Here is a 26,547-nt window from a genome sequence, read left to right on the forward strand (position 1 = left end):
AATAAGCATGTTCACTAAACACCCCGCTGCTCGGATGTCTTCTGGGACTAACTCTGTTGTGTGGCGCGCCTCTCCTGCCAGCTAAGGCAGAAAACAAGTTGAGAACTGCAATTGCCAAAGGACAACAACACACACAAGCCGCCGATAGAAGAGCCTTGTTTTTGTGTGTTTTTATTGTTCTGTTTTCTTGTGTTGATAAGTGCTGAGAACAAAAGGAAGCTGGGAGGAGGAGGGAAGGAGGAAGGGTTAAACTCTCGGGCTTTTACAGTGCAAATGTTTGCCATTCCCAGTGCCATGTAAAGGTGTTGTTTGCCCAGGAGACGGGCCGTTACCTTTTACACAAAGACCCCCGCATCTCCGTCATGTTGTGGGGCTTTTCATGCGGGAATCCCATTGTGTGACAGCTGCTAACAAGCCCAGATCTAAATCACAGTGGGAATTTTTTTTCTTTTCTCTGTATCAGTTTAGGAGTTTGATATTTTGGCTTTTGTCCATTGGAGTTCTTGGGCAATTCATTATTCCTGCACCACCAAGGTAACTTTCAGCGAAGTGCTTGTGAGGAGATTTCAGACTTAAATCTGCCTCTTTGTTGAATCCCTGCCAAGAGTCTAAAGAGGCGTGTGTGCTCTTTTTGAAAAACCTGACCTGGAATATCCTCGCCCAGTGGATTAGATTAGGGAAGTATCTGAAGAACAAATTACATTAAATCTCTTAAAATCTATAAAGGAAGGGCTATCTTTAACATGTAATGGCTCCGTCATATCTGCCAGTAGAATAATAACGGATGATATCGCTGTAGCTATAAACTGAGAAGAAGAGGAGCTATATAAAATGAATTCGTCTTTATCTTTATAGGCATGTCTGTGAAGTTAGGGGGGGATTTGGTTGAAATGTGCGACATGCTAGCTTTGGCTCTGTAGAACCATTAGTGTCAAGGGAGAAGTGAGGGAACAGACTCCGAGGGGGCTGGTGACAAAGAGAGCTAAATCTATTTTTTTTTAACTTCCTTTGATTGTCATAGCTCACACTTTAATTCCTCGTGGATATGGATGAGCCGTGGCTTTCAAGGATTTAGATTCATGTATTGTTAAATTGCGCGAGTTATCTCCGCGGGAGGGAAAGGAGGGTGTCCGATTTGTGAGTTTAGAGGTTTTGGAATTGTTTCCAGGTCAATGTGTAAGCGCTCTTCAAAAAAAAAAAAAAAAAGAAAGGTCCTTCCTCTTGACTTATTAGACTCAAAGGGATCCAAGACTGCTCAATTAGCCAGAACAGGCCTCTTTTATTTCTGACATATTCCTCGGCCTCCACCTCTGGAGAATATCTCTCATCTATCTGTTAGCTCCCTGTGGGTGTGTGCCTGAAGCTGGAGCCCAGGAATGGAAGCCCCCTACGTGGGATGCAGACTTCGCCATATTCCCTTCCTCCATCAGCAGATCCGCAGGGTTTCAGTGTTCCTAATTGATTTCAGCCCCCACCGCCACTACCACTGCTACCGCCACCTTTTCTCCCTCCCTCTGTCTCCCTCCACACGTCTTTCTACCTCCTGACTGCAAACATCCCCAACCCACATCTCCCAACTTTGTGCCAGTCAAGCACTTCCCTTCCCCTGTTGAATTAAAGAAAGAGTAAAGGCACCTCACATGTTTTTCCGCTGCAAACTTGCCCTAAATTCAACACGGGAACATTTCTAGTTTGCACTTCTCTGATCTACTAACGAAAATGCTGACAGGTGTCAGAATCAGGAAGGCAACAGGAACAGGGCTGTGCTGACAACACGAGAGAGAGAGAGAGAGTGTGTGTGAGGGAGACAGAGATGGAGAGATGAGCTGAGAGTCTAGTAAGCAGTCTTAGCGAGGGGAAAATAAAAAAAAGAGGAAAAGGAGGAAACAATGTCTCTGACAGGTAGGAGTGTTTTTTTCCTCCCTCACTCAGAGATAACTGTGAACGTGCCAGAGGATTTGACTGATTCTCGAACAACATTTGATCGAATTAAAACCCTTCTAGGGGCTGGCGACAACATGTGTTGTGTTATGATATTTCGTGATTAGATTAACATACAAACTCTATACTGGGACCATCCATTTTGATTTGGATTTGCCTAATCTAATGTGTAACCCATGGTGGAGGTAAAATGGCTGACAGTGACAAAGCTCAGTGCAATACAAGCATTAAGGAAGATAGAGTACACACAAACACACACACACACACACACACTGCGGGCTCAAACACACCAGAGACTGCTTGCTAGCAGGTGTAGTGAAGTCTGTAATGAACAACCAAGATGCAGATTTTGCCTCTGAGATGTAGAGACTTGAGGAAGTACTGTATAAGGAAATAAAATGTCATTTCAAGCTGAGTCCATCTGTGCTCATCTCTTTTATCGCACTTACATCGCTGAATGAAACTGTGTGCCTCGCTGAGCTCCCTGGCTCTGTCTTATTGAAATTACAGCTCTTATAATAAAAAAAAAGAGCTGACCAATATTGATTTTGCCCTGGTAAAATATACCTCCATCACTCGGAAAGAAGATGTAGATTTTTGCAAATCTCACAGAGAAAAGCAAGCCGCTTTCTGCACAAACTCACTGCTTTTATGTCTGTTCTAAATTAAAATAATTGGCCGTGGCCTCTTGGTAGTATTTGTTTGCAGTACTCACATAAGTAAACCAACAAATTCTTTAAAAATAAATCATATGTGAGCCCATCCCTTTAGTTCTTGAGCTAATTCCACCAGGGAATAAGTTAAGAGATGTGAAGAAGCGCTTAAACAAACTTGACATGTTTTGATTCGGGTAAGTTTTTACAAGCTTCGCCTCTAGCTCGCTCTTCCCCAACTGCACACAAGCAAAAAATACACGCAAAAGGTCTTCTTCTCCAGCCCCCAGACTGAAAACATATGTTATAATACTATAATGGCATCCCCCAAACCCTCATTCTGCCAAAGCTCTCCTGAATATACCCAGTGTATTTAATCAGCTCAAGAGGGGACTGCTTATCTCTCTGCACTTGTCATGGATAGCGTATTGAACATATCAGAGAGAGAAATGGGAATAGTTCATTATTTTCTAGGGCTCACAATGAGCCTGATGTATCTCATTGCAGGCCCTCCACTGACAGCTCATTTTCTAGACAATCCTGGCATTCAGTTCACAACGCGGCAGGGCAAGAGAGAGAGAGAAACACAGAGACAGAGAGAAAATAGGGCTCCGGATCTCCATTGCTTATTCATGACGCTGTGGCATGCTAGGTGTGTTAATAATCTCCGCAGAAACCAAGTGAATCACAGTTGTTTGTTGAACACCTAGCCAAGCTGGGCCCCGATCGGCAGCAGATGGGAAAACAGGGGGATCAGGATGATCCCAGACAGAGGGAGGGAGATTAAGAACAGGTAATGTGCTGAAGTTGATGGGGGCCGAGTGTGTATTAAAGCAAGAGGCGAAAGTACCTGAATTTTAAATCTTGTCTGAGAGTGTGAGTACACAGTATATATAGAGTGTGTGTGTAAGTGTGTGTGTAGTGGGGGGGGGGTAGAGAAGTACTATGGGAAGATGGAAGCAGAGTGAAATTCAAGAGGCAAAGCTGCAGCGTTATCTCCAGGCTGCTCGCCTTTTGGGGCTCCAATGAATTCTAGTTGTTGTGTGAGGAACCGAGGCAGCGGCCATTTTTCCTTACTGCGCCGCCATGATTTTAATTCTTTGAGGTCACTGCATGGGCACAACCCCTGCTCCACTGCAACACAAAGCAAGTAATGAAACTGGGGGGATAAAACAGAGGCCTGCATGGTGGAAGGACTGCAGCCGAATTTGTACTGAAATTTAAAAACCCATAAAAGACATTTGTTACTAATATTAACTAATTAATCCTAAATGGATAACTTAAGCCCCTTTCCCACTGCATAAATAATAATAATTACACCAGCTAACATCTCAGTTTTGTATTAAATGGGAAAGGTTTTAATCGGCATTCATTAAATGACAAAAGACTCAAAAGTAGTCGCTGGTTTTTATCGGCTCTGGGTCCGATCAGCTCCAATTGGCAGCGATGGAAATACGATGCCCGGGTGGACACACATGTTTTTGCCTCTTTTCCCGCCACAAAATAGTCTGACTCAGTCTAAGCAGACCTTCAACATCATTTTAAAAACATTCACACTTAAGCCTGTATGTAGCTTAGCGTCTGTGCAGCCAGACTGCACATGCTGTACATGTTGGAGAGGAAATCTCACTGGCTACAGTTGTGACTTGTTGATTGCCAAAAATAGCTTCTTCGACCGCGGTGACAAAGATGCATAACCATTGGCCTTTCAAGATGGCAGCATGTGTTTTACTCCAGGGGCTGTCCCGGGATTAAAACTAAACAGAGATTCATTTTGTGGACAGCAAGGTAACGAAAACAAACCCAGCATCACAGTGCAGGAAGAAGAGAATATCATGTTTATGTTGGTGGAAGTGGGTCTTTGTTTGAGGATGATGTTATTCTCTGTTTCCTGTTCAGGGACTAAAGGTGTAAATTAGCTTATAGTCAACTTTGGCACAGCTAAGAAGCTGCGCATTGTCCTTATCAAATAAAAAGAATGAACACATCACCTCCTTCTTCACCTTCAGCAGTTGAAAATAATCCTCACCACTGCTGTATCTTTAATGGAACGAGGATCTTGTACCACCAGTTTGATGTGGGCTCGCAGCCACGGATCCTAATCTGAACACAGTTTGCATTTAGCAGTGATAAGCTTATCTTCGTGTGATGTAAATTCAACATAATGAGAGGTTAACAAAGCTTCCTCCCCCACTGTGTTCTTTATTATACGTCCTTCCCACCCACAAACACTGCAAGTGCAGAGGCTGTCTCACGCAGCCATATCGTGACAGGGAAGCCGAGGCAAATTATTTTTCCTTCAGAGATACTGACGCATTTAATGTGTTGTTGCATGTCGGCTGGAATTTAACGTGAGGTAACACCAGTTAAACCACGCCACTAACTCGAATACACTGGAAATGACGTGTGTGTAAATTAGATTACTGGTAGTTTAATGACACCAGCTTTGCACCTCTTAACACTTCATTTCCAGCACTTGGACATCCTGTTACAACTTGCTTTGCCTGGGGACCACTTTTGTAAAATGACCGGAGGACAGGGGCCAGATGCAGCTGCCTTGCACTGGTCAGATGTATACAGGGACATTTTTAGGAATTGAGGACATTTTGGGCTTAGACCAAACCTTTGTTAGGGGGTCTGGGGCCTCCTCTCCTTGCATTTTTAATTTTTTTTTAAACAATAACCTCTATTTTTATGTTTTTTTTTAATGCACACTAGCACCGCATTAATATTAAAAGTAGGGCTGTCAAACTAATAATTTTTTCGATTGTGGTTAATCGCAGAATTTTAATAGTTAATCATGATTAATTGCGCTTTTTAAAATCATAATTACAATTACAATTTTCCCATCCCATAAAAAAATCCTATAACATCACTCAGTGGAAATGCAGTCATCTCAAAATTGCATTTTGTTGACATTTTGAAAATATTGCTTAAGTTTTGTGCAAATCTGTAATGGAAACTCGCCTACTGTCCTCTTTTCTTGGTGCTTAGGTTGAAATGGGGAAGCTTGGCGACTGTGGTAACTCTGATGTCTGCTGGTCAGCTGATGGCATTGCTGGGGAATGTGTCCCAAACTGATTAGCCATTACTGTCTGTCTTGTCAAGAATGTAATATGTGTGTATAAAAGCTGGTCACCAGAAATGTTCTGCCCTGAGGACAGAAAATGACGCGTAGCATCCCTCTAGACCCGATCCTGATCTGTTGGTGACACTCTCCTCTCAAGAGCCCCTAATACACCCCTACAAAAAGCGTTTCTTGCCACAGCCTTGTCGCTGAAATGCTATGACTATAGACTGATACCATGTGGAGTAAACAACCTGATGAGGACATACTATACACATAGACTAACTCAAAGGAGCCTCAGTGTGTGGCTGGAAGTGGCCAGGATAGTCACAGAGTGACTGCCAAAGCAAGGCTTGTATTACAGGGATCCCAGGATATCAGACACCAGGCGGCCTGTGCTCCCTCCAGGCAGGGCAGAGTCTGGCAGCTGGCCCGCAGCCCAGATAGCTATAATCAGCTCCATTACCTGTAGCACTGACTCCCATTTATGAGCCCTCATAGTGGAACCATGGCTATACTGCAGGGATTAAGGATGCTGTGGAAATATAGGAAAAGTACAAATAGCATGCAGTTGCACATACTATGGCTACACCTGCTGCTGCTGCTGCTGCTGCTGCAGATGAACACACACACACACACACACACACACACACGATACGTAGCTGCACAAACGTGTAGTGAATGGGGAGAGATTTTCTGGGCATTATGTGTCTTGGCACGAGGCATTTGTTTTATCTTCTGCCTCTGTGAAGGGAAAGATTAAGAATATACTCTGCTCTGTTTAAGGGGAAAATCAGCTGTCTTCTGACAAGTACATTGTAGCCCGCAGTTTTCTGTCCAGAATACAAAGAGACATTTATCACTGCAGCTGGGGTAACGGAGGAAGAGAGAGAGGAGGGGTCTCCTGTGCTGCAGCAATGTGCATTTCTTTTTTTAACCCCTATTACTTCCTTTCTGTGGGAAAAACACAGTACCTCCATCCTCTTTAATCCATTTGAGATTTCCTGCGTTCTGTTTTTCCTTCATTTCATTGTCTCCCTCAATGCCTTTGTCACCCCCCCCCCCCCCTCCCGGTTTTTTTCTCAGTTCTCATCACCTTGTTTCTCCTGACAACATTATAACTCAGATGGAATATGTAGCGGGAATATGTAAAGTTATGTCGTCCTCCTCAGTTGTGGCAACAAAAGGTTACTACCTCGGGCGTACTTCTGTAATATTTCCATATTTTGCTCTGCTCATGTATATTCAGTGGGAATGATTTATTCTGTAACATTTTATAGCCGTTGAAATACAGAATTTTCTCTCTCTGAGAGCCAGCATAAGTCTGTGAAACATGGCGTGGCAGAATGTGCTCTTTGGATTTGTATTTGGCAGAAGTTAAACAGAGGTTAAAGAGAAGTCGTCCAAACCACCTCCATCTTTACTATCTTTCATTCACCAATTAGTGTCAGTGATCCCTCGCTGTCCCCTAGATGACCTTGCAGGGATGAGCTCACTATGTTGTAATTCAACATTTTGAGTAGGTCTCAATAGTGGGAGGCACGTTTTTGCTGCTGGTGACCCAGATTATAAACTATTGATGAGAGAGTGAAGGCACAGTAACACAGAGGAGGGACCTGCTGAAGTGTGTGTGGACCCACAGAGCCTCCCCCCCCCCCCCCCCGGCCTTATCTTAGCCTCCAGTGTCCGCAAGACTGCTTGGATTTAGTCTTTCAACACGTCTTCATATCCAAGATCCCCCCCCAGTCTGTGAGACTTCTGTCCTTACTCAGTGGATTATCGGGCACACCAGTAATTCAAAATAAATACACATTTTGCCGTGGGGTTTATGTTATGCCAGCCTTACACAAAACAACTTTTCAAGCGATTTCACTGTCGCTGACAAATGACGGGATACAATTTTGAGTTTTACCTCAGTTGGCGCGCTGTCCCATGGCCTTGATCATTTAGTGTAAGGTGGTCGTAAAACTCAGTTCAAGCTTCTTGAGTCAGTCGTTTTCTTGTCTTGACAATCCAACAAAATCAAACACATTTAATATTATCGTACGTTTTCAGCCTTGGCTCATGCACTTACTGAAGTTAAGTGATGTCACCCACCAACAAATAACTGCACTCGTTTCAGCACCAAAGAGGAAGCAGCAGCTGGGTATATTGTAATTATGGAGGGGACTTCAATGAGGCGCAACAAACGTGAACAAGTTTTTGTGGATGGATTAAAAAGGAAGAAAAGGTAGTGGAGTGGCGAATCACCAGTTATCACTTATTTTAGTGACGAATCTTAATTATTGGATGGTTGACCTCTAATTCCCACAGTCACCGCTCACCAAAATAGTGCAGCAAACCTGTGGAGACTGGTGTGATTTTGCTTTATGGTCAAAAAAAAAATCTGAAAATTGTTATGCGTGCCAGGCAGAGTTGAAAATTAAGGTATTTATCCGCATACTGCTTTGGCTGGTGTATTCCAAAATCTACCAGCCACTAAATAGATTAAATTGTTGTTTTAGGTTGTAAGTGAAGCAAATCCACCAGCATTTGGCTTTCATATTTCTTAAAGGGAGATATGTGTAATATTTTGCACCAGGAGCCGGATGGGAAATAATCTCTGAAGCATTCCAGTTAGAGTCTTGCAAATCGTAACCCTGCAAGATCCATAGTCTTTGAAAAACGTTATAGTGTGTGAGTAAAAACTCACGTCTTCAGATGTGAGACGGTGTCAGACTTTAGTCTATTAGAAATATTTTCAAAGTCTTCTGTATAGTAGGCTTTAATGGAGTAAAGATGAAAACTGTAACATTCATAACCTGAACACAGTGTGTAAACTATGCTGCGTTATTCACACACTGTAGTCAGATTTCTGCCTGTTTAACTGTGTTCGTGTGTGTGAAAAGGTCAAGAGCTGAACAGGAAGCAGAGTGGTGTTTCAACGCTGTGGCGTTGCTGGCGGTGGTGGATAATCAAATTAAAGTTCATCAACATTAAAAACATTATTCACAAAGGCCCTCCGATTTCGTATTGTTCTGCTAATAAGATGTTTCCTTTAGGCTACCACTCATCTTTCTGGGCATTAAGCTAATTATCATAGCACATTATGTAAAAATCAGGTTATTGTGAACCATGTAAATACACAGTAACTGTTACATGAATCTGCTTTTTTCAGTGTTAAGTTGTGGGATTTTTGCACACTATGCATTAACAGCTTTTGGTGCATTCCAGGAGACTTTACTGCTTTTGCTTTTATGAACAATTGACTGAGGGACAGAATTCACTCAATGGATGCATCTTGCCAACCAAATGCGACTTTTCAGTCTCTGCTGTCCCCCTCCTCCTTAAAGGGGAGGATAAAAGGTAATGGGAGAGGTCGGCTGTTAAGTTTAATGGCAGACAGGAAAGTCTCAGAATGGCTCTTTTTAATGATGTGCCTGCTCTCATGCAGTCCTCGTTAAAGATGAGGCCAGGATGCGTGCAGAGGAGGACGGAGAGGGAACAGCGGCCAGACACTTTACCCCCCTCCCCCACCCCCCTCCCCAAACATCTGTAAGATCTGCAGTGTGGGGGGCGCCTTTGTGCGGCACATTGGAGGAACCCTGCGCTCCTTCTATATTCAGCTCACATTAGCATCAGAAAATAAATAAAGCAAGCAATCAGGCCGTGACCTCTTATATCCACAGTGCCTCCATCCCCCTCTGCACTCCGTCCTTCCTCCCCCGCCTCCTTTGCTGTAGCTTTAACTAGCTCGGATTTGCAACTGAATGTCAAGCTTGGTGTTTGGCTTTACCACGGGGCAGGTTGTTCCTCAGCTGTCTCCAGAGAAAAAAGGGGGAACTCAAGGATCGAGAGGAGCGAGGGGAATTGGATCTTTGACACCTGTCACTTCCACTCTGCTGCACCTTGCTCCCTCGCCACACATAAGGACTTTTCATGTCACAGCTCAGCATGTTATCATGAGCGGGCACAGGGCCTGAGAAATCCAATTACTACCACTGTGTCAGACCCCTGCCATCATCCTTATGTATGCTATAGTCATGTTCCTCAAATCAGAAAAGATGTGCCTATTAGTTCCTTCTCTTTTCTTCAGACCGGTCTTCCACCTCCATTTCAATCTGTGTGTCTTAGATACGAGCTCCTCTCGCGGACTGCCTCGCAGCTGACAATCCTCTATACAGTGCAGCTCCGGCTGGTGGGTGGCTAATGCTACGGACATTGGTTCTGACTGTCTGATATTAAGTGGTATCATGGTGGAGACCTCGCTGTGGTGAATAATAGAGAACCTGGGAGAGAGTCAGCATGCCTCCCAGATGCCAAACTGAATGGCCTTTGTGACAGAGAAATAGATAATGATAGAAAGTGTTAGAAAGGCCTCCCTCTTGCTCTTCCTCTGCCCAGTAGGTGTAAATCTAATGCATCTCTACACAGCGAGGGCCTCGCTATGTTTGCCTTATTTCTTTTATGCGGCTCTTGTCCCTGAGTGACACCGTCAATCTGCTTCTGTGTGAAGCAGGAAGAGCGTCTTTTCAAACCTTGATAGTTGCCCACCCCCTGTTTCTCACTATATATGTTCCTGCATGCTGGGCTAAACCTGCCCATCACACTGCATACCAGTGGTGGGAGAGGTTTTCAGGTCCTTCCCTTAAGTAAAAGTAATAATACCACTTTGTGAAAATGCTCTGTTACAAGTAAAAGCCCTGCATTGATTATGGTACTCAAGTAAAAGCAAGTAAGTATAGTCAGGAAAATGTATTTAAAGTATTAAAAGTAGAAGTACCCAATGCAGAAAAATCTTTTTTTTTTCTTTTTAAACATGTATCTAAAAAAACTTTGTAAAAAACTTGTTTGGAATTTAAAAAAAAAAAAGTAATAAAGATAATATATATGAAAAAATAGAAAAAAGCACAAAAACCCTTCAAGGTTATTAACAAAGTTGAAAATAATATCCCCCAAACTCAAAATTATAAAAAAAAAAAATAGAGTCTAGAATGTTGGCAATAAATTTCCTGTGAATCGACAAATTGATTAATCAACTAATTGTTGCAGCTGTACATCTATGTAACTCTTTGGCAATTTAATGTATAACAAAACATCATATTTTATAAACTCTTAATATGTTTTTATGCAAAAAATTGAAAAATGCAATATTTCCCCTGAAATGTAGTGGAGAAAAGAATAACGTAGCAATTAAAGAAAATAAGTACAAGTACCTTAAGTTAGTTCTTAAGTACAGCACGTGGAGTAAATGTACTTCGATACATTCCACCACTGCGACATACCACCACACTCACCATGTTCCTGTGTCCTACTTCTGGAGGTTGTTAAAATTGTCGTGAAGGAAGCAAAAAAAAAATATGAGAGAGCAAAGGAACCATGCTGGTGCTTTTGCGACAAGATAAAATGGAATATAAAACACATAGTCCTGGCTGACACAAAGTGAACATGACTGAATGAGAAGCCACATTATATTAATTATGTAAGGCCACTCTTTTGAGGCAAAGCTGAAGCTCACAGAGAGAGAGAGAGAGGAAATCCTAAGATATTGGTATGCTGCCCGGTGGTTCAGAACTGGACACATTGACAGGCGCTGAAGTATTGTGTTTATTTCAGATGGCTAATAGAAATAGTACTTGAGGAAGGGGAAAGTAATCTAAAAGGAAAACTATGAGCAATGTCTCTTTATGGCAAATGTGAGAATATAATGGTTTCTTACTCTGGGATGTTTATGGGTTATAGATTGTTCAGAACCATTAGATCATAAATCTGCTTCCCCCACATTTGATTAGTTGTGATTTTTTGACTGCAGGGATGAAGACTTGGCTTCACAAATAGAAATCGTGGTGTTGGCGAAACATCTTTAATTTGTCATGGACCTCTCCTTTGTTAATGTAAAGCTCCATGCCACACAAACCATTGTTTTCCATCATCCATTGTTATATTTCCCTGACATGTGCAGTTTGTATTTTCTCTGCTGCCCAGTAGAAATGCTGAAAACTCACATTTAATGTGGTATAATAGGGATTTATTCCAGCTGATAAGACACCTACAGATTCTGTGAAGGAATGTCTAATTGTCACTTCTGGTTTAGATAATAAAGGGATAGTTCCACTTTTTTTGAAGTGGGTTAGTATGTGGTAGTTATCCATATGAGTGCTGACAAGACAACTAAGTGGATGGGGTTCGGGTTAGGGTTGCCAACACTAGATATCAAACAAAAGCCAGAGACTGCTTCATATTAAGTTGCTCTGAGCTGTAAATTCACAACTTCTTCACCTTATGATGCCGTCTATCTCTTCTTGCCTGCTGCCTTCATTTTCAGAGCTGTGACAGTCAAGAGGACTCACTCTGCAGCAAAATCTGGGGACCAAAATGTCCCCGGAAGTTCAAAACACAGCACACTGACTAGCAATTTCAGTCAACTGAGGGGTCTCCAACTGATGATTTGAATCTCCAGCCCTAGTTAAATTACTGTTTTCTTAACGGAGTCTGACTTTGAAGAGAGAGATATAATGGCTTCCCATCAGATATATCTGCCTGACTACACATTAAAGCAGTCAAGATGTTGTGATTTTAGCGCACACTTAAATTGATATCGATTTTTTAGGTGACTAAAATATGTTTTGTTGCTGACCCCTTCACAGCAGTACATTGCTTACCTTCCATGTCGGTACCCAGCCTGCCTCTCCAAATAGGGAGCGTGCCGACTGCCGTGTAGTACACTGACTACAGATAATTACTTCGTACAACCCTACTTCAGAAGATTCAAATTATCCCTTTAAACAAAATGACCTTACCTGACATAAGCACTGATTTGCTCCTCACAGTTTGACATCAGTGGTCCGTAGCGCTGCCATCCCTACGTCTCCTCTCCATCATTGCTCCCCATATAGCTTTCCTCTCCCCCCACCCAACCCCATTCACAGATGTAATTTAAGAGTCTGTTTCTGTCCCCCTTGCTTCTCCCAGACTCATGGGTTTAGGAGCAAATTAGCTTGCTAGCTCGGTCAAGCTTAAACACAGAAATGCTGCATTTGTTCCAGTGTATTTAAAGATGTCCTCTGCCGATGCATTGTTGAGGAAACGAGCCAAGCAGACAGAGGCGGGCATGCGGGCAGGCAGGCGGGCGGTCTGGCTGGCTGGCACGGCAGAGTGGGCAGGTCTGCGACTGGGACGCCAGCGGCCTGCTGTGCTGAGTTTTGGGAGTGCATTGTATTGATGCTGCGGGCTTGGCGCGCCAGAACACAGGTTAATTTGAGGCTCATCATTAGAGGGGCAATTTGGATGCTGAGAATTGACAAGGGTGACATTCACCGTGTCATTATAGAGAAGTACATCACTAGCAGCGCAACACAATACTTCTTCTGCCTTGATCAAAAACAAATACAAAGATCCCAAAAGGCTTCAAAACAATCAACATAGCTGCAACTGTATACTCGCCTTAAAAAATGCCCCTTCAATGAAACAAAATTACCACTATCTCCCATTTGCCTTACGGACACTCTTAAATTCCTCCCTGCATGATGTCCCCTCACAATATCTTATTTTAAGTGGCAATACATCACGTTATGTGAGTACAATGAGCTCTAGTTGCAGTTTCATTTTGTCTAATTGCATTCTTTTTCATCATGTATCTTTCATATTTTAAAATAATTATCCCTTTTAAAATACTCCTAAACCCAAAGATGATTTTTCTCTGATGAAATTCATCACTGAATTACATCCCTGATTAGTTTTTCTTGGAAATGTTTTATACGGCCACAGAACGATCTAATTTACTGCCACAAAGTTATTAAGCTGATTTCTTGTTCCAGTGACAGCGAGATGGATGCAGAGGAAAGCGCAGACATTTTCATTAGTTATTTTACAGTTTGCAGTTTGTGATGGCAAGGCTGCAATTACGAATATATGTATATATATATATATATATATATATATTATATAAATTTGTTGTCCTGCTACACAGGCAACCATGCACTACCATTCAGAAATGATCATTAGCAATCGTTGTCAAACACTGCACTGTCTTGCTTAAGATAAATAATATAATTATATAATAGGAAATGAGTTTCCCCCCGACAGATTTATTTCTGTACTTTTTTGTGACTTAAAATCTTTGTCAAAACAAATGTGTAACTACAACATTTCTGTCGGATAAAGTACATAAAGTTCTGTCGTATCCAATCTTATCTTATCCATCTTATCAGAGTGTATAATCACCATGAGGCATGGTCTCAAAACCCTTTACAATAGCATATATCGTACAGAAGATATTTCTAAACATGAAAATAAAAAAAAAAACATATCAAAAACATTAATGTTAAAGGAGATGTTTGAATATAATAAAGTAAGAAAGATTAAATTAAAACAAACTCGCCTAAATTCTAGAGTAGGCTATAAGTGTATAAAGACAGGTTTTCTGTCTTGTTTTTCTGATTTCAACTGAACGTGCTTCTTTTACGTTTAATCAAAGGCCATTCAAGAGATACAGGGCACAGTAGGCAAATGCTCTAATTTTTTTGTTAATGAAGGAATGAGCAGGAGCCCAGCATCTAGAGAGCAAGGGAGGCGTTCAGCTGTGTGTGGTGTCATTAGCTCAGATAAGTACAGAAGTGCAGGTTCACGTAAGGCCTTGCAGGTTAAAAGAAGAACCTTAAACTCAGCTGGTAGCCGGTGAGGAGAGGCCAAAATGGGTCTTTTGTGATCAAATTTCCTAGTTGCACAACACAACTTCACCACCACATCCCCCCAAAACTGAAATAACCTTTTAAAAATGTCAATCCCACTCCTTTAGGGTCAAATGATACAAAGAAACTGCAGACAACAATATCAGTAGTTTTCTCCGAGAACAGTTATTTGACACAAACCTGAACAGAATCCATTTGGACTGTGGTTACTTTTTCATCATCATGATCTCCACCAAGCAAGTTGCTGCTGGATTGGCTGTTTGGTTGAACATTTGGGCAGACATGATACTGTCCTTCCCCAAGGCTTCCGATATTTTATCATCTATTCATGGTTTTTTTGATAGAGACTGAGAGAGTATGCATAGGTAAACTGAAAACAGCTATTCAATGCACGTAGTATTTATAACGGATGCTAGTTTGCAACACTGGTTCCTTGAGGAGCTTTTATGAAATGAAGCTTCACTCCCACTGCACAAAAGACGCTAACACCTGCTTACATTTGGGTTTTTAATGCAGTGGGAATGTTTACAATAAGTGTTCACACCCAAGTTAAATTACTCTGCAATAGTTGCAGGTATGTGTCGACTCCAGCTCAGTTTCGCATTGATGATAACACAGCATCCGGGTGAATGTGCTAATGTCAGCTCCTTAAACAGCGACATACAATGACACGCTGCCACTTATTACCGTTTCTTTCTAAGCAGTGCTGAAATCTCCATTTAAATCAGTCCAGTAAGAGATTTATAAAGAGAAGTGACAACTGTTACATTTTCACAGCTCCTCACCCATGCTGCATACTACTGTTTAACAAATGTACACTCCAAAACAACTCACACACACACGCTTGTCTGCTGCAGTGCCGTGTACACAACTCTGCTCTACTGGCAATGGGAAAACTGTATATAGCTTAATAATAGCGGGTTTTCCCATGTGGGAAAAGGGTATATGAAATTTAGGTTAAAAAAGGTAAACCAAATACAGCAAGATACGGTAAAGCAGGCCTTGTTGTCTATGTTGGTTACCTTTCTGCAATCTCTTTTTTCAGTTTAGCCAAGTTCAGCCTCATGCAGCCAGGCTCAGGTCTCTGTGCCTTTGTGCTGGGGTTAAATCCAGCCCAGAGTCCTTCCTGAGAGAGTTAAACAGTCACTGGCTCATGTAAAACCAGGGCATGAATTATGGTCCAAAAACCTGCAGATCACATAAGATCTGACTGCTGTAAATCCTGCCCCTCCAGGCGTTTCATATGTCATGATAAAAGCCAAAGGTAAAGCTTCCACAGCCTCGCTGAGACGCCCTCTTGGAGCCCGTGATAGTCTGAGCAGGGCGCAATAAGATGAGAGAATCCTCTCAGCAAGTATTGTTGTGTAGTATATGTTGCCGGGGCATTGAAACCAGCCTGCCCATGCATGTCATCATGACAACCAGCTCACATAATTTCCACTACATCAAGCAGTCCATTGGCCAGTGGTCCTTCCTTTGAACAAAACAGTGCTACACTATGACATAGTGATTTATAAAACAGCGTAGCGATTGCTTTTTTTCCTCCTGCTGCTGTTACACAGCTGTTAAACAGATGCTGTTTGTACCAATTTAGAAGCTAGTGCATTGTTTGTCAACACCAGTTTGGAAATTCATTCTTTATAACAAGACCTGCAGTAGAATGCGCAGACTGGGCTGCAGCGAGGGAGGGAGGGAATACATACAGGGGGAGTAAACATTTGCAGAACTGTTGGTCGCTTTTAAACAGTTACTGACAAGTGCTTATAAAGAATTGCGACTGCAAGATGAGCTCAAAATTCAGTTAACTCGCCATTTTGCATCACTGTTCAGGAGGACACGCGCTGTCCTGGCAGAAGTGACAGGCTGTCAGACACTCTCTGCAGAGCTAGATGGATTGGACAGTGAATTCGCTCTTGATAAATTGACTGGTACTAATGCGCAGAAGTAGAACCAGTGCCACATGAACCCCTGGCTTCACCAGCCATAGGACAGTACTAACAAGGCCGCCCAGTGAGTCTCATTTCCTCGACAATTAATATTTGACTGGAAGAGTTGAAGGGATTCTGGTCAGATAGGCAGAAGCGAGAGATTTTTGGGTGAAGGATTTATTTAATTACAGCAGTGTACGTGAGACAGCGGTACTGATGAGATGAAGGAGGAGGACAGAAGGAGGAGAAGCATAAAGGATTGGCTTGTGCAGGGAGCTGCGAGGGATGAATCTGGAGGTGTCGGGGGGGATAGCTTGATGTGACTGAACCAGATGCTGTGGGGAGAAGGAGAGGACTCGGTGCTGTGTAGAGAATGATGGCTTGCGTGGCGCAGTAAGGGTGCCCCTCTACTGTTTGTAAAAACAAGACCATCACACTCCATCTTGCCGCTCCCGCAGGAGCCAGGCCTCCAGGCTGATTTATGGCCCACAGACTGAATTGGCTGGCTGGGATGACAGCGGTGCTTGGACTCTCCCTGGTGAGTAGTGGAGGAGGCTGCTTGGCCAAGCCTCCACCTCATCTGGCCATAGACCTGCCCTCTGCTGTAGTTAGAGCACGTTGGATGTTAAGCTTCATCCCCAGCGTTAAGATCAGGCAGGGCCAAGCATGTGTCAGTCTCGAGCATGATCTGGACTCTGAGCGATTCGTAAACAGTCATCCTCTAATCTGCCAATGCCATATTTTCTGCATTTTTCCTCCCCTGTGATGCTTCCATCAGCTTCTGCATCACAGGCTCCATCAAGACTCTGTAGTAACAATTTAGATTTAATCAATCTTTGCCATGTGACTGCCAGGATGGAAAATTAATATGGATAGCAATTAGAAAACAGCCATCTCACTGTCAAAGATGCACCAAGATGAGAGCAAAGAAGTGGACAGCATTTTAGCTGCAAATGAAATCCTTCTGTGCACCACTCAAACATGGCAGGGAGTGTTGGCTCCCAGCTGTCCTCAGAAAGGGTCATCAGGACTGCGGTCACATTTGTTTAACTTTTTGTGGATTGAATTCTTTTGGCCTTTATACCAGTCCTCTCACACAGCTAGAAAAAGAGACTTAAAGGGACAGTGTTAATATTTAGAGGGAGATTGCAACCTGCTGAAACTCGCGGTTACAGTGCCTTCAGTGATCTCTGTTCAGAGAGCCGAATTACCGCAGAGGTTTCTTCCTCTCCAAAACAAATGAACCCAGTAATTAAAACAGTTAAAAACACTGAATAAAGCAAATTCATGTTAAAAATCAGTGTTTTTGCAATGCTTGCGGCATGTCTTAGACAAGCTGTTAGGCTAGTGCCTTCTCATAGGTGCTCACCTATTTTCTCTGATAACTTAATTTCATTCAGGTGGTTTTTACCATGAGCCACATGATCCGCAGAGGTCTCTTCCTCCTCAAAAACAAACATACCCGCTAGTTTAAACCACTAAAAACACTGAATAACAAAGTTTCTCATTACAAATTTGTGTTTTCTAATGCCGTTTGGCATGTCAGAGAGGGACTGCTAGTATTAGTAGTTAAATAGTAGTAAACATTTAAACTGGTATAAACAATGATTAAACCAGTTTCCTGTTTAAAAAAATCAGCGCTTTTCTGATGCTGCTCATTACAGAGGGGCTGCTAACTATGATGGTTGACGCAAAAACACAAATGACCCTATCTAGAGCCAGTGTTTTGTCTGTTCTGGGTTACTGTAGAAATATGGCAGTGCAGCTTACCAATGTCCGACAAGGACCTACTTCCTGTGTAGATATAAATGGCTCATTCTTAGGTAACGAAAATAGAGCCGTTCTTATTTTCAGCTCATTATACACTCAGGAAAACCTACGTATTATTTTATTGTATTCCATTTCTGCCTATATATCCTACTTAATCCTACACACTGAACCTTTAAAGCACAATGTCAGAGTTGCTGTTTGTTCTTTTGTTTGCCAGAGCTTTATAATTGTCTTCTCAGACTATAGAGAAGCTATATTTGATTGCTTTGTCACAGCATTTGATAGAGTGTAATATTAAAAAAAACTGCAAGAGAAGAACAGGAAAGCAATGGGAATCAAAGACAAATGACAAAGACTATGCAGGCCACAAGTAAAGCTTTTCTAGGTTTAAATTGCTCTAAATTATTTGCTTTCATAACTGCTACATCACAGTAATATCCACATTATACTGTCTGGCTGTCTGTTCAAACAGAATCAGGACATTTATTGTTACTGCTACAACAAAAATGTCAGCATACAGAGGAATACAAAAAAGTAGTTTAAGCCAAAAGTGGCAGACATTCTTTGTAAAATGATTTATCATGCCACGCTGCTGTTCCAAATTCTTTTTAGGGTTCATCATGCTGTAAAACCAAACTGACTGAATTGTGTCATACAGCAAGTCCCCATCGCCTCCTGGCTCCAGTTAAAATAAGAAAGAGAAAATCAAGATTTTGTCACCTGAAAAAAAAAAAAAAAAAGTCTTCACATCAATTCAACCCGTCTCTGGCCCCTCCAATCTGGCCTTCTGTTGACTGCGGCTGCTTACTCTCGTTTTATGGGATTACATCATTGTTTTCAACCTTGAGGCTGTGTGCGCTAATTTTGGAGGGAAAAGCGCCTGTGCTCTCCAAGCCAGGCTCCATGTGTTAGCCAAGCAGGACGCAAAATAGCTGGCGAAAGCTCAGAGAGTTTTTCGGGGGAGTTGCCTCTTCCAGTGAGCACAACCCTTCCCTTCTGCATTGGGGGATTTCAGTCTTTTGCTGATTCCTCTTTTTTTGCTACATTAGCATCAAACAAATAGCACCTCCAGCTGTATGACATGAAGGCATCATTATAAGCGGTGCACAGGGGTAAACTGAGCAATGAGCTTGTCAGGACGTGGGATCCCCACGCTGGAGCTGAAGACCTGTCTGCTGCAACTTGAAGTTAAGACGCCTTCTTGTGATTGAGGGAAGGAGACAGGATTGAATCGGCTGCTGGCGGGCTGCAGATGCGAGATGAAATGCAGGGAGCGTTTGGGTTTTCTCTCTGTGCTGATGCAAAGCGATGCTATTCCAAATAACTAGAAACAAAAAAACATGACCAGCATTATCAAGAGAATTTGGCTTCTGCATTTGAAGTGACAGTATTTGTTATTATCCATAACCATATTGCATCTGTACATGCATATTTAACTTGCTTCCCGGTGCCTTTGCCAGACTTTGGACCTTAAAGGGTTATTATCCATTGACAGTGTGTTGTAAACAGTATATTTCAATCAGTGCGCCCCCAGTTTGGAGAAGCATCTCCTGCTGTGGATGGGGTCAGCAACAAAACATATTTTAGCCACCTGAAAGAAGCCTATAGAAGTTTAAGTGTACGCTATATTGAGAGTATGTTCACTGCTTCACTTTAATGTCAGACACTGATTTCCAACGAGGAAATGAAGCCGTTACATCACTCTCTTCAAAGCCAGACTCCATTTAGAAAGACATCGATTTAAAATCGCTGAACACAGGAGCTTCTGGTCTGCTGCTGCATCATTCACTTTGTTTTTTGTGTGACTATGGTGTCTAAAAGGGTTAGTTTGGATTCACCAGAGTCACACAATAAAACGAACTAACCAGTTGCAGCAGTGGTAAAGAGGCAGCTCCTGTGTTCAGCGAGCTAAAATGACTGTTTTTGTCAGTGGAGTTTGGTGGCTTTGACGAGAGCATAGATGGGGAACTGAAGCCATTAAACAGCTTCCCCATCAAAATACACTGTTTCATATAGCACACACCTAAACTGATACTGTTTTTTTTTTAGGTGGGTAAAATATTTGTTGTCACTGACCTCTGTCTACAGCAGTACATTGCTTAGCTTCTGTGTCAAACTCCAGCCTGCTTCTCCAAACCGACGTCTACTGTGTGTGACGTACTGTACATACCTACCCCGTTTGACCTCACAAATACATTTTTTTGCCTCCACCACCAATAGACTGTTTGTACTTAAATGTGGAGCACAAAAAAAATCTCAGGCAGCATGCACCTCCTGATGGAGCTCCCTCAGTAACTAATAGGTATTAAATCATTGATAGAAAATGTTCCTGATGACATCCTGCTCTGTACTGTACTTTAACTCTGCTCTTGGAACTGATTGGCACGCTTATTTTCCTGATGACTGTGAATGCACATTCACAGCAGGAGGTGCCGTCACTGTCTTCCATTCTGTACGTGTTGACTTCCAAACTCTAAGTGCTGCTGTAAAAGCCATTAATTCATCTCTCACCAGCTTGTTTTTTGAAATAGGAGGAGATTGTGTTTTGTTAGAGGTCGATGGCCTGTCACTTTTTTTATTTAAATTTTGTCTCTTCCGTTTTTTGGGGGTGGGTCTTTTTAGAGCAACATCTGCGTTTTATGAAGCTCTGAGCAAAGGCAGGATGTGTGAGTGTTAATGGCGCTTGGCTTTCATAACAATGTCATTTACACCCCAGTTGCTCTCCCATAGACCCCTAAAGGAAAGGAGAGAAAATGGCATTCACTGCATATGCATGCACTGCTAAGTAGAGAGCATACAACTTGTGTATATTTCTTTGTGCCCCGAGGCTTTTCATGCTTTAGAAAGTGCCTCAGGCTATAGAAAAAAGCCAAAGTGTTTAGAGGAAATTGCATTCATAACCAAGACGCTTGTAAATCTTTAATCAGCAGAGAAAAAGATCTGCTTTGTCAAACTCGATTTGGGGAGAAATTTCAGATTACTAAATTTAATAAATGGGAAATGTGTGCAAGTTTGAAATTTACTATAAAACTTTCAATGAAAAACAGTTTCTCAAAGCCAGCAAAAACTAAGAATAACCCAAATAACAAATGCACTTTAAATGATACTATAACTAAAATATTGTCTTTTTTATTGTTAGTAATTTAACAAAGAAAGGGCATTAAAAAGGGGTTAAAATACAGTTACTAACAGTGCAGTTCCATAAAAAAGGGAACATGGGATTTGAAAAGGCTTAAAAAATACCATCACAGTGGACAATCTAATCTACTGTGTGGGCGTGCTGTTTTTTTTTTTCTTTTTTATTCATCACCCTTCATTATGTTCCAGGTACCTGGTGTAAAGACTTTAGTAAAGACTTTTGATTACATTATTACATTCTGATTGGCTCCCTTCTCTTTAAACAAAACCCACAGCTTCATGCCTTTTGTCTCCTTGATTGCCGCCGGTACAGTCCCCTGGACCAATCAGCATTCATGCAAATTTACACACACACAGCAGTGCACAGTATATTCAGTAGGCTCATTATTACTTTTCGGCCACATAAAGTGATTTTAACTGAATGGTGGTTTTATAGAGCTGACTATTTATGCTGCAGTCTGGATACTGTGGATGATGGTATATAATGATATTTCATGAAATTAATATTTTTTTTACACAGAGGAAGTTCCTGGGGGCTTGGATTGTTAACTTGTGTTGTAATTGTAGATTACATGGAGGTGCTTATTAGAAAGTTGTCCTTTGTAAGGAAGACGTCTCAGTCTGCATTTACTGGGAATAATGCCAGTGTCTGTGTGAGCATATAGGTCATAGACTGTACAAATATTGGAGGTTTTATGAGCCACTGAGCATCTTTCAGAGGAAAGAAACCGGGGCCTGCATCAAACGCTGTATCAACTTCTCTGGTTTTGAAGCCTCAAATTTGGCATTTTGGCCATCACCATCTTGGACATATTTGGACACGGTGGTGAAGATAAACCCAGCATTTGCTTCGTGCTTGGTCAGGGCAGTTTATTTCCAGCTATGGTTAACGGTTGCTGTGCTAACTCTAATTTTCGTCACCAAAAACAGGTGCAAAAAAAGTGAACACAAAATGTACTTTCTGCAAAAACAGAACACAAGTCTCCTTCGACTGTCTTTTTGTACACCTTTGAACAAGTCTTCTCACTCTCATAGTCACTCTCATAAAGTGAAAGCACAGTGAAATAGCTACAGCCACACTTATGCCATGGTGACGTTACCTATCCAATATTTTCACCATGGTAGCAACAGGAGCTGCAGTTTCTGGCACTTCACAGCATTGGCTTCATTTTTCAGCCCCGGAGGTTGCTGCTTGATCCTGACACAAACGTGATCAGAGGAAGCTAACTCTGTGCCGCCTCTGTGTCACTAAAGCAATCATGTGGACATTGGTCACTCACTGGTCTGCATTTGTGTTTGCTGGTGTTCATTTTCAGCCTTCAAGCATGATGATCTGGGTTCAAATAGCCCATGATAGCCCACATTGCTCATGCATCCAGTCATTTAGTCACCATGTTATCTGCCAGTCTCATCAGATTATACTTTATGAGCGACAGCTCTGGCATATCTTGCCCCTGAAAAGCCTGTCTCCAATCTTTAAATATCGATCCCCGGGGTCTAAGCAGAGGTGCCTCTCATGAGTGCAGGAAAAGAAGGGAGAAAAACAGATCATTAGTGATTTTAATTAGGTGATCTGTCAAGCTGCGATTGCCAGATGTAAGCGTATGCATTTGGGTCGATGGCAATCCCTCTCACAATCCCCTCTTGTCACCTTGGGCCTGTGAAACGGAGGATGGCTCTTGCTAGGAGTGAAACAAGCAGTAGGGGAGCGCAGAAATGTGTCATTGCGCATCTGTGTAGTGGGTTCTTTCTCAAGATTGGAGCAGGTGGAAAACACAACAGCACAGTGGCATAGAGAGAGTGTTGACTTGTGTTTTCTAGGGCCTAGTAATAATAAAGAAAGTAAGAAAGTGTGTACTATACATCTTTTTTTTTTACAGATTTGTAGCACCACGCTCTTTCAGCAACCACAGTGTTCGTGTATGAGAGTTAAAACAAACAGGAAAAACTTAAAGGCTAACTTCTGTGGTTTTCAGCCTTGCCTCTCGCCGTGTTTTTGTATCTAAATGACTCATGGAAGCAACTATTTTTCACATTGGTCCAGCATTTGTGCACTGCCAGTTTATGTCCACTAAAAGTGCTTGTTTTGCCACAACAGGCTCAGATTGTTATTTTAAGTGTCCAACAACCTTATTGAAAGGATCCCTTCAGAGAAAGACCTTTAGTAAAACATTAGGTTCTTTTTAGTTTAAACAGAAACAGCCCTAAAATCAGCATCCCCAAAATTACCAGACTCTATTTAAAAAAACAGTCATTTTAGTGTGCATAAAGCCAGCATATTTTTTACATCTAATTGGGTAAATTTCAGGGTTTATTTCAACCAAACTAGAGTTGGTTATTGTTAAAAAAGTGGAAAGTAAGAAAGATGCTTTTAATGAGGTTTTTTTTTTGTGGTTTCTGTCATTTGAATAAATGGTTTCACAGTAATGAAATTACTGTTTATTTAAATGGAGTCTGGTAGGTTTGGCCACTGCAATTTCAGGGCTGTTTCTAGTTAAACAAAAAGGGTATTTTTTTAACAAAAAGGTCTTCATTTAAGTTGTCGGACACTTAAAATAACAAACTGGGCCTGTCAGTGGCAAAACAAGCACTTTTAGTGGATCTAAATTGACAATGTGTAATCTTTTATTAACATTAAATTGAAGCCTATTTTTCCACTACTGGCTGCATTAACCACTTAACCCGCAAACATGGACAAATAGAGTCCAGGTTGAAAAATAACGTAGTTACTCGTGAATAAAAAGCATTTCAGTTTGTGTTAAGCACATTTTTTGTTGTTATAACGATGCACAAAAAGTTCTTCCCCTCCAACACAACGAACTATGAAAGAGTGCAGTTATACAGACTCAGGCAAATCTTTTTTTTTTTCTTTCACTCCAGCGTTAAACATCATTACATATTTATATCTCGGCGCCAGATGACAGAGACAGAGAGGAAGAGAGAGATGAACCAGGCAACAACACCGCAACTCGTCTGCTGTCTCTCTCTGCAAGATATCTGATTGCACTGTTTAAACCTGCCTTTCATCCAGTGTTGCTACAGAAAAGCCAATTATACAAGACTTGCAAATGGACTTTTGATTTAACAATACATGATTTAATTGGCATATTAGAAGTGTCCTAAACAACCAGCTCTCGTTATCAGTGAGCAGCGTGATCGGGGCTGCAGTCTTGAGCATATGCAGGGACGCAGTGAAAATGAAAGCAAATCATTCCGAAATGTTCGACTTGGGCTGTTTTGATTTAAACACAACGCAGCATTGATTTTCATTTATTTATCCTATAATTTAATGACAGGCTTGACATACAAATGAAGGCCACTTGGGAGCAAAACAGTATGATTTGTGTGTGCAAATGAGTATAAAAGTTGAAAAGTTGGAATTTAACAGTCATGTTTTCTCTTTCTTTCATGTCTCCACAGACCCCAGCGAAGGCTTTCACTGCCAGGACGAGTGTCGTATCCTAGGCCACTCTGACCGCTGTTGGATGCCTCGTGTCCCAATCCCGGCGCGTGCCAAGTCACCTGAGCACGGCCGTAATGTCATCGCTTTGTCTATTGAGGCCACCACAGTGGACGTGCCGCACTACGAGGACGGCACCACCAAGAGGACTTTTGCCACCTTCGGCAAGGATGGGCCCGAGGACGTGGAGCGGGGAGAGTTAAAGGGAAAGCGGACTCAGGAGTCTCAGGTGTGCAGCCCCAAGGCCAATGGAGGGGCTGTCCGTGAAGCTGGCAACGGGCGCGAGGCAGCCAGCCCCATCACTTCCCCTGTGCACCTGAAGAGCCCTGTGTCCAAGCCGTCATCTGCCTACAACACGCTGAAATGCCGCGACGCAGAGCGAATCGCCAACCACAGCCTGCTGCGGCAGCCGGAGGGGAAGGACAGTGAGCCAGCTGTCAGGGAGATCAACACGCTTCTCCACGATGGCCGAGACAAGGAATCCCCCAGCAGCAAGCGCCTGAAGGACATTGTGCTTTAGCGAGCTTCTCATTGACACGCACCGACATCCATGCACACATGCAGTGTAAAACTCACATATATGTACCCCGCAATAGCTGTGTGTACACAGAAGAACGTCCGGCTATGGAAGTAGAGAGACACACCCATTTGCAGTATACAATATTGAAGAAGCAGCTCGTGCTGAGGAGGATGAACTGTGGTATGCTGCAGCTAGTTGTGTGCTCGAGCCGAGGTAGTGGATGTGGCTTTGTTGTAGTCGCAGTACTTTTTCCTTGTTTGCTTTTTGTTCAGTTTTTCTTTCTATCGGTCTGCAAGGAGTGGACAGGCAGGTTACTGTTGACTGCATGGACATGGCCAGTGGACCTCCCCAGCGCTTGCGCCAAAGCAGGACACTGCGTGTTTGGACACCTGAGGTGCCAATTCATTACGTACAGTTATGCCTTTTGAACTACTTTTGTATCACAAACTGATATTTGCCTTCTTTGGTTTTGCAGTGTGTTCTAGCTGCCAAAATCGCTCTTTGTTCCTTTGTATAGTGAGCTCCATCAATGTAATAAACGACATACACAGGATTCATCTTAAAAAATACTCTCAATTTACTCCTTCGACAGTTTTCAGTGCATTCATGGGAAAGGAAGCGAGCCCTCTCGGTCTCATTTGCCCCTTTCTCTGACTAATAAGAGAAACTTTCTCTGCGTATCCCTGAGGACATCCCAGTGTCATCAGACTGTGAGGTCTTTACAGTATTTATATTTTATCAAGGATGGAGCTAAATGAACTCTCGCTATCTGCCCAGCCGCTCTGAACACTGGAAGTGGGACAGACAGATCCTTGTGTTCAAATTGAGTTGTGAAAAAAAAAAGACTTACTGCTTTTGAAATCTCCTGTGCCCAACCTTGATTGTAGCCAGTGGAGCCCAAATTAGAACTTTGTGCTCTGGTCTTGTACTTTTTTTGACTTTTGACTATGGGGCTAGGATAGAAGGGATCGTCACTCATGTCTTGCTATGTGAAACTCTCTATAGGGTTTACTATTATCATTTTTAATAACCTGTTGTTATGTGACAATCCCTTTAATGTTTTGTTTCAAGAGAAAAAAACAAATAAACATTGGTGTTCAACTGAAGCTACAGTAGCGTTTGTTACACAAACACAAAAATAAAAAAAAACATATATGCCAAAATATATTTTATAAATAATTTAAAAATGTATAATGAGAATATTTAATGCTGTGTAGTTATTTTATGAGTAAGTTATACTTGAAATTAACTTGCTTTTGTTCATTTGTCTTTTGCTTTTTATATTGAATCTGATTTGTTTTTTATTTTCAAAATGAACTTGGATTATTTTTTTTTGTTTACTGTGTGACCCCTGGCAACTGTTGCAGTCTACCTTGTTGTAAAGAGTTTCTTATTGGTCAG

The 26,547-nt window shown here is 42.0% G+C and overlaps 1 protein-coding gene across 5 annotated transcripts in view; it reads left to right on the top strand.

The window, feature by feature from the left end:
- The window catches only part of pcdh19 (protocadherin 19), a 69,531-nt gene extending 43,232 nt beyond the window's left edge, over positions 1-26,299 (top strand). For 4 of the 5 annotated variants that reach the window (XM_042493624.1, XM_042493626.1, XM_042493625.1 and 1 more), the window contains exon 5: positions 24,587-26,299. In XM_042493624.1, coding sequence (XP_042349558.1) covers positions 24,587-25,146 — 560 coding nt within the window. In that variant the 3' untranslated portion in view covers positions 25,147-26,299. Of the gene's footprint in view, positions 1-1,339; positions 1,557-24,586 lie in introns of those variants that run through there. The other variant, XM_042493628.1, reaches the window with a different exon arrangement.
- Positions 26,300-26,547: the final 248 nt, after the last annotated feature.

Source organism: Plectropomus leopardus, chromosome 9 (assembly GCF_008729295.1).
Source record: "Plectropomus leopardus isolate mb chromosome 9, YSFRI_Pleo_2.0, whole genome shotgun sequence".
NCBI classification, from domain to species: domain Eukaryota; kingdom Metazoa; phylum Chordata; class Actinopteri; order Perciformes; family Serranidae; genus Plectropomus; species Plectropomus leopardus.